Source organism: Dendrobium catenatum, unplaced genomic scaffold (genome assembly GCF_001605985.2).
Source record: "Dendrobium catenatum unplaced genomic scaffold, ASM160598v2 fragScaff_scaffold_621, whole genome shotgun sequence".
In the NCBI taxonomy this organism is placed as follows: Eukaryota; Viridiplantae; Streptophyta; class Magnoliopsida; order Asparagales; family Orchidaceae; genus Dendrobium; species Dendrobium catenatum.
Genome location: NW_021319083.1, coordinates 18058527 through 18073852, shown reverse-complemented (window position 1 = coordinate 18073852; position 15326 = coordinate 18058527). Strand labels below are relative to the sequence as shown.

General features: G+C 33.6%; 1 protein-coding gene across 4 annotated transcripts in view; it reads left to right on the top strand.

The window, feature by feature from the left end:
* LOC110105465 (anaphase-promoting complex subunit 6) overlaps positions 1–15326 on the top strand; it is a 67189-nt gene that overhangs the window by 13973 nt on the left and 37890 nt on the right. For all 4 annotated transcript variants that reach the window (XR_003700868.1, XM_020834991.2, XM_020834992.2 and 1 more), the window contains 2 exons: positions 2654–2693; positions 3020–3065. Coding sequence is in view for 3 of the 4 variants with exons in the window: in XM_020834991.2 (XP_020690650.1) it covers positions 2654–2693; positions 3020–3065 (86 nt within the window). In the remaining variant the exon portion in view is untranslated. The remainder of the gene's footprint in view (positions 1–2653; positions 2694–3019; positions 3066–15326) is intronic.

The window sequence follows — 15326 nt, the reverse complement described above, 5'->3', positions numbered from 1 at the left end:
CTAAAATAAAAGAAAACACAAAAGACTCAAATGCCCTTCGGGGCTATATCATAAATCTCATCCCCCAAGGGGCACAATAGTAAATCAGAACATAAAGAAAATAAAATACAACAAAATACATCAGAAATAAAGGCTCTGAATCATAGCCGTCGATCTACAATTCCTCCGATGATAGACACGCTGAAATCTCCTGTTGATGTCCTCATCACTACTATTCAAATTTACACATTTCAACTTAAATTAGTCCCAGTTCTAGTTTACCTTTTCTATATATCCAGTTATGGTCAAACCTAAACTAATTGAGCTAGGGTTTAACTTGAATTGAGTTCACCATGGCTAGTGAAACCACTAATCCCTCTACTTTAAAGCACTCTTTGGCTCACACAAACCAAACCTGTATATTATATAAGATTTGATGGAGCTTGAAATCGCCATGATCGGAGCAACCTCGTTTTCTCAACCTCAGCTAATAGGGTTGGCCGATCATTAACGGTAATTAACGATCAGATTAAGGTTTGTGGGAGCATAGCTAGTTGTTGGCTTCCCCTTGGCAAAGCTCTTGACACCATCCTCTTATATATACCTAGTCTTTAACCTAAGGAGAATTTTGGACAGAACCGCTCCTCGCTTTCCAAAATCTAAGGTGAGCCTGCTACCGAGTTTTTAGTGACCTTTTGAGATCCTCCCAATTCTTCGTGCTTGGGATGCTCACAAGCTTTCTCATTACCTTCTTATCTTCTCCTTCGATTATTCATCCATATAAATTTTTAGGAATATCTTCTCAGTCATTTGTGATAGGAGATGTCTCTCTCAATATATAGTAAGGCTTCCTTGGATTTTTTTTTGCGGTTAGCTAACATATCTTTCAATTTTAAACCATCCCCTAATCCTTCTGCAACCTGAGGATTAATTATGCCTTATTTAAGGTTTTACTCGCTCGCATACGTTCTTGTTAGAATGATGAGTGATATAGGGCTTGTATGTTTATTAGCAATCTCAGGGAAGGATGGATTGATACGGGAATATATTCTTTTTTGGACCTTTGTGGTGACACCATCAAGACTTCCAAGTGCCTAGTGAAGATCCAAGAGAAGTGTAGAAGGATCAAGAAGAAATGTCATGAGGATGATGGGCATTGTATTGTTTGTAATATGTCATATGAAGGAGCTTTGGTGGTTGATCGAGATTATACATTCTCTTCTTTGCACTCTGTGGCTCCACACATTACTCTAGAACACTATAAATCTAAAATGCAGTTAAAATGGTGAAATATATGCAAAAAATAATCAAATTTATCATTATTGATATATCTGCTCGCAGCTTTTTGCTTGTTGGTGCTTCGGTCCATTCTATTCTAATGATTCATAATGTTCACGACATAGATAACTTAAACAGTCTTAGAGTTGTTCAGTCTTTCAATTATAGTTTTGTTCACCTGAAAAATATAAAATGAAAAAAATTACGTCAATGCAACAATGAATTTTGCAAAAATGAGATCTATTTATTGTAATGCAATTACGAAGACTGCAACAATTGTAAGTTTGGTGATAAATTTTACAATAATGTTGTGATGAAGTTTACAACAATGGGAAATGTTTGCGACAATGCACCAATGAATGCTGCAGTTATGAAAAAAATAGGTAAAATGGAATAGGGTGTAGCTATGAAGGCTGTAGGATTATGGTAATGCAACAATGAATGCTGCTTTAATGGAAATAAAAGCAAGAGAAAAGCCTCGAGCTTTGACACTAGAAGAATTGGAGAGTGTTGAGTATTTCATTTCAACATTTGTGTAGTATTTATACAATCTAAGAACTTTTAATAGGAAACATTATAATCTTAGGATAATTCTAATAGATTACGGATTGATGAGTATTTAGAATAATGATTATAGATTAATTACAATAATCTATGGATTGATGAGATGACAGCGAAAGAGAAAAAAAAGGGGTGAAAGTCTAGGTCAGCATAGATCCGAATTGGCAGAAATCTTGCTGACATTTCACAAATTTTTTTCTGGAACTTACTCTAGACACAAACCTAAACATTGTCCTTAATACTTAGCACTAGAAGTTTTCGTATCTCCAATTCATTTTCCACGCCCTTGCTAGCTCAAAACTAATGTGCTAGGAACTTTGATAGTGGTGATAGATATCTGGAAATGAGATTATTAGTTAGGATGCTCCCATTCTGTCTTTTGGCGTTTTTTCTACTAATATTTGACTTTCTAATATTTTAATTGTAATCCTGCATTCTTCCCTATTAGAATGGCCAGAGTGACGAGTTCCGATTGAACAAGCAGTGCTGAGATTTATTCACACCAAAGGTTCCACTGCACTTAGATCGTCAACCCTAGTGCTTTTTCGTGGGACCCCTTATTTTTCAGAACTTAAATTGTCTTTGTTTCGACAATGGTAACAAATCATGTTGCATGGTCCTTCATGATCTAGTTGGAATCAATCATAAAGTTAATTTCAGTGACAAAATGGTTTTATATGGACTTAGCATTATAATATATTGGAGTGTGTTTATTAATTTTTCTCTTCACATCCGGTTAAGTCATTGCTCTGGTATTCGTTTTTATACTGTATTTTTGAGTTATTTTCATTGCCACAATGTGCTAATCCATTTTGGTCTGATGTTTGTTTTCAAGGTACATAGCAGCTGTCAAATCCGACCCTTTTTGTTATGAGGTAAGTGTGGACCATGATTCTTTCTCTAATGATCATTTGATGGTTTGTGATGGTGGCGTTTACAAAAATATCAATTCTCTAGTCATGATTTGCTCTTTACTTCAATGCATACCCACCTACCACTCCGCCATGCACTCACTTGTTTATTACTGAACATTCCTGATATATTTTCATATCCTGAACATAAAACTTCTATTATACCTATTAGTTTATATTGTTTTCTTCTATCAAATAAATACTGGTTAAGTAAGATTTTTTATTGGTTAGAGAGGCTATCTTGCATCTAATGCTGGCATCTCATAATTCTTCTTTTCATCTTGTGGCAGGCTTTAGAAAGTTTGGTTGACAAGTACATGCTAACATGTGAAGAAGGTACTCAATTGTTTACTTCAACTTTTTGATTGTGGATTGATGATTGTACATGAAACTGCTGTGTTGTGGCTGATATTCAGAATTTCATTCTAGCTACAGGCAGCGTTTGTCATTGCTTAAGTTGATTTCTAGATGATGCACTAAATTATCTTTTAAATTTATTATCAGCTTAATTTTTTGATGGTTACTGCCTACTGCATAGAAATGCTTTTTTGTCTTATTGGGCACTACGGAAGTCTTACTTTCAGTTTAATTTAATTTCTGATCATGCTATCATGATTGAACCACATCAGAAATAGCTCCATCTTATTTTAATGACTTTCAAAGTTTAATTATGTTTGAGTTCTGTGAAGTTTTAGTTTCAGTTTCTTGCTTTTTAAATCATTGTGAAGAAAACCATGAACCAATGTTCTGTAGGACTGGAATTCAATATCACTTAAACTCGATAAAGCTGCCTAACTAATACCAGAAATTCATGTTGAATACTTGAAACCTGAGATAATTTGGTTTATGTATGTAGTTTAGGCAGAGAACTAATGAAATGTTGCAGCTTCTGGTCATTGGGAAGAGATTTGACATACAATTTTTTTTTAATTATTTTTTTTTTATTTTTTTTTTTAGATTTGACATACAAGTTGCATAAGATGAATGTGCACTAAGGGTTAAATGTTTTTCCCAGCTTCTGCTCTGTGTTTTCATTTACAACTGTAGTTTTTGGATAAAAAACATTCAATAGCAAGTTCTCTATATTTTAATCTCATTTCATTCTAGTTGTTATAAAAGATTGTGTAACTGATCGATTTCTTGGCGGACTTCCTTGTTTCCAGAATCAGCTGGGGTTCACCCCAGAAGTTTAAGATACATGGCGCTATCTTACCTGAGGTTTGGGTCATGCTAGTTGTAGGTCTATACAGTTATATTTCTTCATTTAAGATCTGCATTGTAACTTGTAGATCTATAAAGTTCCTTTTTTTATGTCTGCATTAAACTTGAAGATGTTCTCATTAGACATTTGGAAGAGGATGTACCTTGATGTATGCTTTTTGCTGATGATATTCTTCTTGTTGATAAGACTAAAGAGGGAGTTGAAGGTAAACTTGAATTATCGAGGTCAACCTTAGAATCTAAATGTTTTTGCTTGAGTAGGTCTAGAACTGAATATATGGAGTGTAATTTTAGTAGTAATAGACCTAGGGAGGGGATTGTGATTTTGGGTGATCAAGTCCTTAATAAGAGTACACGTTTTATATATCTTTGATCTATTGTTCAGAGTGATGATGAAATAGATGGGGATATTATCAGCAAAATTCAAGTTGGATGGTTGAAGTGGAGGAATGCATCGGGCTTGTTATGTGATCGAAAAGTCTCCCTCAAATTTAAGGGAAAATTCTATAAGATGGTGGTGAGACCTGCAATGCTTTATGGTGCCTAATGTTGGCCATTAAAAGAGAGGCATAAAACTAAGTTAAGTGTTGCAGAGATGAGGATGCTCAGGTGGATGAATTACTTTACCCTTAGAGATAAGATATGAAATGAGCATATACATGAAAAGGTTGGAGCAGCTCCAATGGAAGATAAGAGTACAGAGAGTCGCCTTAGATGGTTTGGTCACATAAAACTGCGACCTTCTGATGAACTAGTTAGGAAAGTAGAGATATTAGATTTGACTTATTTTAAGAAAGGTAGAGGTAGACCTAAAAAAACTTGGTTAGAAAATATTAAAAATGACTTTTCTTTATTAGATTTAGATGAGAATTTGATCCTTAACAGGACAATGGAGAAAAATGATTCATGTAGCCGACCCCACGTAGTGGGACAAAAGCATGATGTTGTTGTTGTTGCATTAAACTTGTAGATCCTTGGATTTGGCAATGTTAATAATAAGTTTTTTGCATTGTAACTTGTAGATCCTTGGATTTAGCTATGTTAATAATAAGTTTTCTTGCATTGTAACATGTAGATCATAGGATTTGGTTATTTTAATAAATGATACCTTTATGAGTAATTGCATTGATTGACAATGAAATTCATGTCATTTATTCCGCTCTCAATTTGGACCTTTCATTATTCACTTAATTCCCTAGCATTTATCCCAATTTTTTCCCCATTTCTTTTGTGACTGCTTAGGAATATTGAGGTTGGCACTTTTTTTATTTTTGGGATGATTTATGTCGATTCTTGAGTTCTTCGAAAATCGAGGTTTCTCTTACATTCGTGCATAGGCGTGAGCCTATATGGTTAATTACCTTTCTTGATCATGAAAAAAAACTTTTGTTTAAAGCTTCTCTGTAGGTTCTAAATATTTAGTTTATTGTGGCAACAAGTTTGGTTTAAGATAGAGAAATGAGATAATGATAATAAATTTGATAAGATCCCATTTTTGTACTCTCCTGAGTTGTCATGGATCGTAGTTTACTTGGGATAGTGCAATAATGATAGGATCCTTGTTTATAGAACAATGGGTTACAACATATTAAGGGATCTTATAGACCTTGAGAGGATGTTTGCCTAAGAGGTCAATTTTTAAGTTGACTTTACCTAATAAAGAGCTTCATGCTCGATCAGGTGCATAGTTCACAACTTATGGGTCGAGCCATTGGAAACTTATGAATTTTTGGCCATATCCATTCTTTAATGATGTGTCATTTGGCAGCAAACCACCTAATTAGGAGGCACATGTCATGACTTTACTTGTATGAGATTTTTGAGAGTGATCATATGAATACACTTGACTTGAGATTGGCTCTTTTTGAGCTTTGTACTTTGTTCAAACTTAAATTTATTGTCCTCAACAAATTGATGCGACTGATGGACAAGGAGTTGCTTTAATCTTGAAGCGGTCATTTATTGAATGAACATCTTTGGATTTGTATTTTTTTTTTATTTCGGCAAATTGATGCGGATGATGGACAAGGAATTGGTTTAATCTTGAAGCGGTTATTTATTGAATAAACATCTTTGGATTTGTAATTTTTTTTTTTTTTTTTTTTATATTTTTGTTCAATGATAGCCTTTCTAGTTGACTTTTTTTGTTAACATGAGCATCATTGGGGAAGGTTCCTTGAAGCATTTGTCTTGTGGTTTGAGAAATTGACTTTGAAAAATTCATTTAGTTATGATGTGTGGTAGATGTTCCTATTATAGGGGTATGATGTTTGAAGCATTTGTCTTTGTAATTTGAGAGTGAAATAGATCCCTCTGGTTATGATAATAAATATGCCCATCATAGGGGTCTGCTGTTTGAAGCATTTTTTTATTGTTGAGAATATGATTATTGGAATAGGCTTTTACTGTTATAATGTGCAACAAACATGCCTATCATAATGGTAACTTGATTGAACTTTGTCGCTATAAATCTTGTCGACTATTCCTACTTGCTTCTTGAGGTTCAAGTTTTAAAATTGAGCTTACGGTTCGCCATGTAGGCGCGGCCTTACGAGTTTGCATTTTGAAAATATTTTTTATTTGTAATAGGCTTTGAATTCCTTATACTAATGAAAGACAAAATTGTTTGGGTGAAAATTGTAATTGAATATTCGATTTCTACTTTACAATAACACTAGTTTGCTTGGTTCGACCTGGAGAAGAACATTTAAGTTTGATCGTGATTGTTTTGTTTTGTTTTTTTATTTTATTAAATTTGTTGAGTAAATATTTTCCATGGAACATAAGTATTTTTACTTCAGCCTTTGAGATATGGAGGATTAGACTTTGGAAAGTGGGATTTGTGATCTTGCCCAATAGATAGTATGGCTCGCTTGAACATGTGCATACAATATGACAATAATTTGCATCTAATAATGAGCTTTTAAAATTGATCGCATACTTTTTGAGAAAATTCTATAAGATGGTGGTGAGACCTGCAATGCTTTATGGTGCCGAATGTTGGACATTAAAAGAGAAGCATAAAACTAAGTTAAGTGTTGCAGAGATGAGGATACTCAGGTGGATGAATGACTTTACCCTTAGAGATGAGATACGAAATGAGCATATACATGAAAAGGTTGGAGTAGCTCCAATGGAAGATAAGAGTACAGAGAGTCGCCTTAGATGGTTTGGTCACATAAAACGGTGGCCTTCTGATGACCTGGTTAGGAAAGTAGAGATATTAGATTTGACTTATGTTAAGAAAGGTAGAGGTAGACCTAAAAAGACTTGGTTAGAAAATATTAGAAATGACTTTTCTTTATTAGATTTAGATGAGAATTTGATCCTAACAGGACACAATGGAGAAAAATGATTCATGTAGCCAATCCCACGTAGTGGGACAAAGGCATGATGATGTTGTTGTTGTTGCATTAAACTTGCAGATCCTTGGATTTGGCAATGTTAATAATAAGTTTTTTGCATTGTAACTTGTAGATCCTTGGATTTGGCTATGTTAATAATAAGTTTTCTTGCATTGTAACATGTAGGTCTTAGGATTTGGTTATTTTAATAAATGATACCTTTGTGAGTAATTGCATTGATTGACAATGAAATTCATGTCATTTATTCCTCTCTCAATTTGGACCATTCATTATTCACTTAATTCCCTAGCATTTATCCCAATCTTTTTCCCATTTCTTTTGTGACTGCTTAGGAATATTGAGGTTGGCGCTTTTTTTATTTTTGTGATGATTTATGTCGATTCTTGAGTTCTTCGAAAATCGAGGTTTCTCTTACATTCGTGCATAGGTGTGAGCCTATATGGTTAATTACCTTTCTTGTTCATGAAAAAAAAACTTTTGTTTAAAGCTTCTCCGTTGGTTCTAAATATTTAGTTTATTGTGGCAACAAGTTTGGTTTAAGATAGAGAAATGAGATAATGATAATAAATTTGATAAGATCCCATTTTTGTACTCTCCTGAGTTGTCATGGATCGTAGTTTACTTGGGATAGTGCAATAATGATAGGATCGTTGTTTGTAGAACAATGGGTTACAACATATTAGGGGATCTTATAGACCTTGAGAGAAGGTTTGCCTAAGAGGTCAATTTTTAAGTTGACTTTACCTAATAAAGAGCTTCATGCTCGATCAGGTGCACTTTATAGTTCACAACTTATGGGTCGAGCCATTGGAAACTTATGAATTTTTGGCCATATCCATTCTTTAATGACAATGGATAATGATGTGTCATTTGGCAGCAAACCACCTAATTAGGAGGCACATGCATGACTTTACTAGTATGAGATTTTTTAGAGTGATCATATGAATACACTTGACTTGAGATTGGCTTTTTTTGAGCTTTGTACTTTGTTCAAACTTAAATTTATTGTCCTCACCATATTGATGCGACTGATGGGCAAGGAGTTGCTTTAATCTTGAAGCAGTCATTTATTGAATGAACATCTTTGGATTTGTATTTTTTTTTTATTTCGGCAAATTGATGCGGATGATAGACAAGGAATTGGTTTAATCTTGAAGCGGTTATTTATTGAATAAACATCTTTGGATTTGTAATTTTTTTATTTTTTTATTTTTGTTCATTTTGGATTTGGGTGTATATTGATTATGATAGCCTTTATAGTTTACTTTTTTTTGTTAACATGAGCATCATCGGGGAAGGTTCCTTGAAGCATTTGTCTTGTGGTTTGAGAAATTGACTTTGAAAAATTCATTTAGTTATGATGTGTGGTAGATGTTCCTATTATAGGGGTATGATGTTTGAAGCATTTGTCTTTGTAATTTGAGAGTGAAATAGATCTCTCTGGTTATGATAATAAATATGCCCATCATAGGGGTCTGCTGTTTGAAGCATTTTTTTATTGTTGAGAATATGGTTATTGGAAGAGGCTTTTACTGTTATAATGTTCAATAAACATGCCTATCATAATTGTAACTTGATTGAACTTTGTCGCTATAAATCTTGTCGACTATTCCTACTTGCTTCTTGAGGTTCAAGTTTTAAAATTGAGCTTACGGTTTGCCATATAGGCGCGGCCTTACGAGTTTGCATTTTGAAAATAATTTTTATTTGTAATAGGCTTTGAAGGCCTTATACTAATGAAAGACAAAGTTGTTTGGGTGAAATTTGTAATTGAATATTCGATTTCTAGTTTACAATAATACTAGTTTGCTTGGTTCGACCTGGAGAAGAACATTTAAGTTTGATCGTGATTGTTTTGTTTTGTTTTTTTTTTATTAAATTTGTTGAGTAAATATTTTCCATGGAACATAAGTATTTTTACTTCAGCCTTTGAGATATGGAGGATTAGACTTTGGAAAGTGGGATTTGTGATCTTGCCCAATAGGTTGTATGGCTCGCTTGAACATGTGCATACAATATGACAATAATTTGCATCTGATAATGAGCTTTTAAAATTGATCGCATACTTTTTGAAACATTTGCACGCTTTTTGTAGTACTTTTAAAATTTTGATGTTTTTGGACATTGGCACACTTTTCAAAATAGCATAATTTCAACTTTATCTATTTAGTGAATCCCTCTTAATGACGCAATTATAGTGCCGTGCTACAGTAAATTTGCTACAGTCTGCGCTACAATACCGTTGCTGCTTTCTCCTGCACCCTTCTGCCTTCTTTAACCCACGACCCCTTCTTCCTTCACCCAGCAGCAGATTTTTTTTTTGTTGGAAAATGGGCTTAGGAAAATCTTAGGAGATATTTAAGTTATAAGAAATTATATCAAATTTAATTAACTTTAAGTTCCACCACTTTCATCCTTTTCTATTTATTAATACCAAATGCAGGATTTTTATATTGGCTACAGTAGACCAATTAATGGTCACTAAAATTAAAATTAAAATTTTAGGAGAATTTAATTATATGCATAAATTGATTTATATTGATTATTTCTCTATGCTCCTAAAATTATCGAATTGAAGTATAGGTTGAAATAAAATGATTTTTCTGAATTTAGGAATATGATAAAAATGAGGTATGATTTTGAGGGAAAATTTAAGCTTATCATTTTGAAATTTTTTGAATATTATACCTCCCACGTTCTTTTTTTGACATAATCAAGAGGTTTCGTTTCACCTTTGATTTTCCATTTCTACGTATTCTAAGCTTTCTTGACATGAGTATGAGGTCCAAAACATATCCTTGATGTCTCCCGCGTCATCATGCCCATCTTTTTTGGTGTGGGCGGCATAGACTCACTTTCGCTACTTTGTTCACAAGTGTTATGCTGAGGCACTATTGAAAATTTTAATGAATCCCGAGAGTTGAACAAAACATTGCTCTACATGTGAGGCTATGCAACATTCGTGAACTTCCCCATATCCTCATATGTAGTGATGAGAAAAAGGACAATATCGTGAAATAAGTCCCTTTATTTCGTCATTTAAATGGTAGGCGTCTTTGTTTGCATGATTAGTTCATGAGTTCGTGAGCTTCTAATACATCTTTTACAGCATAAAGTGCTTTGTAAGTAAGGATCTTCTGTAAGATTGATTCCTTGGCTATTTTCTACCTTTGCTGTATAAGGGTCTTCCTCATGAGTTATCTCATTGTTGGTGACAAAAATCCTCTGGTAAAGGATAAAACATATCCTTAATTAAAGAATGATGAAACCATGTGATTTGGGTTTATCATCATTCTTTTCACCATCTCCTACGAGTATAGGTTGTATTGACTTAGAAGCTGTCACACTATAAACTTCTTGTAGAGCCTTTTGACTATTCTTAATTGAGAGTTATGTCATGGGATTGGTGGATGCGATTAACCATTGTGGCTTTGCACCCATGAGAAGCCTCAATTAAAAATATTAAGTACTCAAATGAGGGTGAATTTTTTGGGCAATGTTATGTCTATTGGAATTTACTTGTTTGAAGTAAATTTTTTTGAGTTGCAGGAACACATAGTCTCTTTAGACCTCATAATGTTACCACTAATTTTTTTTTGCCTATGCATTACAATTTCACATGGTTGATATATTTATTTTCACAAAAGCTCATAAGTTTCCAAATAATATAAAGGAATTGTTGTTGATTTTGTCTTGAGGAACTTTGTTCTAATTTGGATGTTTATAAGAGTGATAATTAAGGAGAAAAGGACGAAAATTATCTTTCAACTCTTTGTGAGGGACCGAAATAGTCCCCAACTCTTTTGAGGGACTAATTTGGTCCTCAACTCCCCCAAATGGGATCTTTTGGTCTTGCCATTTAATGGTAGAGGTGATGGTGTTCAGTATGAGGGTTATTTGGTTATTTTTAATTAAAATATTTAATAAATTAATTTTTTAGGCATTATAATTTTTGTAAAAAAAATTATTAAACTTTTCTTTAATAAAAAATTATAAATAATTTTAATTTTAGTAATTTTACTATTTTTAAAACGTTTATGCTTGTAACAAACAACCAAATTTGCCTTATATTCAGCATTGTACAAGCCCTGAAGGCAAGATCACATTGCAATGACCTCCAATTCCAAGAAAATTCTGCTGGTGGAGGACGCAAAGATCAACAGGGTGCAGAAATTGTTCCATATATTTCTGCTCCTAATCCCATAAATCCAGATTTGTTCTTGCATGCAGAAATTGACATGCAATGCTATTTTTTTCCTTTTAATGGATTGATGGGTATTGAGTAGAGCAATAAAAAAAATGCAAAAAAAAAAGAGAATGAAAAAGTTTGGTTTATTTCAAGAGCATGTACTTCTGTAGCTTATCATGAATTGGTCAAAATGCAAAATCTTGATGTTCTTATTTCCTTGCAAGCTCTACAAATGTAGGACAAGCTCTAAAATTACATTGAATTAAAAAAATGGCAATTAAAATTTCTCTCAATTAATTGGATTAATCCATTGTTTCATTACATACATTGTAGATTAAAGAATCATACAAAAGAAAAAAATTACTAAACAATAGCAAAAATACATTTCATTAAAGGCTTCTCTATCCCACATTATTAAAAGCAAGAAAGGCATGCAATTGAACTAACGACAAAATTTGGATAAATTCTATGCTTTAAAGTTTCGTTCAATGAAATTTTTTTTCTTTTGGAGGTGTAAATCTATGAAAAAATGAGATTTGATTAGATTTACATAGCAAAAAAAAGTCGATTATGAAGAAAAAAATACAATCAACTTGCTAAAAGTTTTGTATTTGAAGATCCTTGAGTGAGAACTTCCAAAGCAGGTTCAGTTTGTGGTCGACATTCCAACAACTCCAAAGGCTAATTAAAAAAATAGCATTTTTAAATGAAAATTATTATCAATATCAATGTTAATAAAATTGATGAGATGATATGCGTTGAACCATTTCCTAGACTTCTCCATATCCCTCTTTAGTATGCATTCTCTTATCACATGTTATGCTATTATGTCCACTTTGTCCACATTTACAACAATGAAGCTTCACATTGGCTCTCCCTAACTTTTTGGGGATAGAATGTGATGCTTCTTCATCGATAGTTTTTCACATCTTCGATGGCCTTCGCCTCTTTGCTTTATTATATTTTGGTGGCAATGGTGATATCCATTTACTCTGGCCACTCATTGACTCCATTCAAAGGCTTTATTTTACACTTATAACCTCTCATATAAGTCTCTATTGTGCAGTAGGGATGAACAAAATCCTCAGTTTCCCATTATCTTATGAATTGGAGCGCAAGAGTGTTCACATGGTATTTCACTTAACTTCCACTTCCGACAAGATCAAGATTTTAAGTTCAAGTTGACCTTATACTAACCTCCATGCATGATACTTATCTCATAATTATTATCATCTGATTTGTAATCTATAAAAAAACCTGCTACATGCATATTTTTCCCAAAAATTTCTTATTCCTTGGGCAAATCTTTCCATTACAATTTAACGCCTCCTACATTCTTGTCATATCTATAGCTCTAATACTTTCAAACATTGACACAATGGGTAATTCTCTAGCATCAAGAATGTATGAGTTAAAATATTCACATATATTATTGAGCAAGGTATCACATTTAGTATAAAACTAAAATGAAACTTGGGCCACTCAGCTGGAGGATTCTCACTCAACCATTTGTATGCTGCCACATTTAAGTTCTCCAACTCTATCATCCTGAAGGTGAATTGGTTAAGAGTGTTTGCCCTTGCTGCTGCCTATAAGGCATTCTCAGAGCCATGCTAGTGAAGCTTGTCAATTTGAAATTTTGATGCAAATGTCTTAACATAATCTATTGGTTACATTAGGTAAAATGTTCTCAAAAGCAAGAGTTAAACCTTTCTGCTTATCTGAAATGAAGGTATAGTGTTGTTGATTCTCCAAAATCTGTAGATCTTTGTCTAACAAACTCATAAACTATTATGAAATGCTTCTATTTTCTATCTCAATTACTACCCATACAATAAAATAATATGTTATTATTACCATCAAGCCCTACAATTATTAACAGTTGACCTCCTTGTTGCTCTTTCAAAAAAAATCCATCAACATCAACAATTGGCCTATATCCAGATAGAAAGCCTTTCTTGCATGCATCGAAGCAAACATAAAGTCACATAAATCTTTTTCTCCCACACAAATCTAGGTCTTTCGTAGTAAGCTCATAAATTGTAGATTTTGGAGTACTCCTTGATACTTCAAGACAATAGTCCCAAATTTTATTAAACTAATATTTCTCCTTCATGTGGATGAAGTGAGGTGCCTTCTTGACTTGAGGTTTTGATACATGCAATTTCAAGTCATCCATCACTTCTTTCTAAACACATTGCATCTCATTTGGGGATTGAGTTTGAATTTACTCACATACCTCTTCGCAATAATTGTTGATGTCAAAGTTATTGTAATTCCATGTGCTTGTATGATCCTGTAAAGATTTAATCTGCCACTAATTACTACCTACATGTATTGAGATATATATACTAAGAGGGCAATTAGGCCGCTTGTAGATAACCTTGTAACTTCTTTTATCATTCTTTATAAATTTAATGATTTTCCCCGTTAAAATAAACCAATTTTCAACAGCTTTTTTGAACTTCTTCCAACTAAATAACATGCCAATTTCAAAATAGTTGGTACTGAAATCTGTCATTAAATTGAAAGCTGGTCATTTCCAAATTTCATCTTCATAACTACCATGAAGACTAGCATCATCACGGCATCACTTAAGTCCACACAATCACTATCACACTTTCCCCCTTTAAGAATTCTAGTAGGTTTTTTTTTTAATGGTTCCAATGATTTGTTTTCCTTTAAATTGAGTTTTTTCATTCTCAAACCAATCATCAATATCGTTGTCATCATCAACATCATAACTATCGACACTATCGTTATTAGCATCACCATCACCATTCTCTACCTCTACATTATTGTTAATATCATTCTCCTCTGTTAAACCGCCAAATAACTGTTAGAAATTCAAATTTTCAAGCCACTTGGTTGGATTTATTCCTATTGTAAAATTTTTGAAATTTAATAAATGCGAAGAAAAAAAAATCAAATCAGCAAAATCAAGTTTAAAAAAATTACACCTCTCCCTCGCTATTCCATAATATTCGACCGACGAGATAGGTGCGGGGAACAACGACAAATCCATGGCAAAATTTCTGCGGTGAAAAGGAATATCAAAATCAATTCATTAATTTCACGATTTCTAATATTGAAACCAACAAATCAATGAAACAATATAACAATAACTTCAAGACGATTGTGCGACACCTAAGAAGTTAATGGAAGTGTTGCAATCGACGATCTTGATTTAATGAAGCTCTCTAGATTGTGCCGCACCTGAGAAGTTAACTAAGAAATTGATTGTGTGCAACACCTGCGGAAGTGATGCCATCGACGCTCAGTGCTCGATCAACGTCTCTCTTGTCTTCGGACGCTCACTAGGGCTGCGGGAGTGGTAGTCGACGAGTGCGCGAGATGCTTGGTTGATCTTGCGGCCAGTGATTCTTCAACACTAGTAGTTGATATTGTTGGCATTGACTCTTGTATTTGGATATTTAGAAATTGCAACGAGTGAGAGTAGAAATAAGAGATGATGTTATTGCCTCAAAAACAATGTCAATGGTATTAGCAGCTTTGAATTTCACCTACATCTTGATGACAAGTTCATGCAACCTCATCTCCTTCTAAGGGTCATCATAGTTCTCTCTTGCCCCTTCCGATACATTTAGGTAATGCTTAGCTGCAATGGTTTTACTTCCTTTTCAAGCTGGGAAGCAACCAAATCTGTTAGGTTGTTGCCCCGTTCAGAACAAATCAAACTGCCTTGTTGGTTAGTCAGTCAAGCTAGCCAGGATGGTTCGGTGTTTCTGATAGAGTAAATAAATATCTTATTGATAAATCCCTCAAAAGGAATTATTTCTCCAAATTTTGCAGAATATTCTT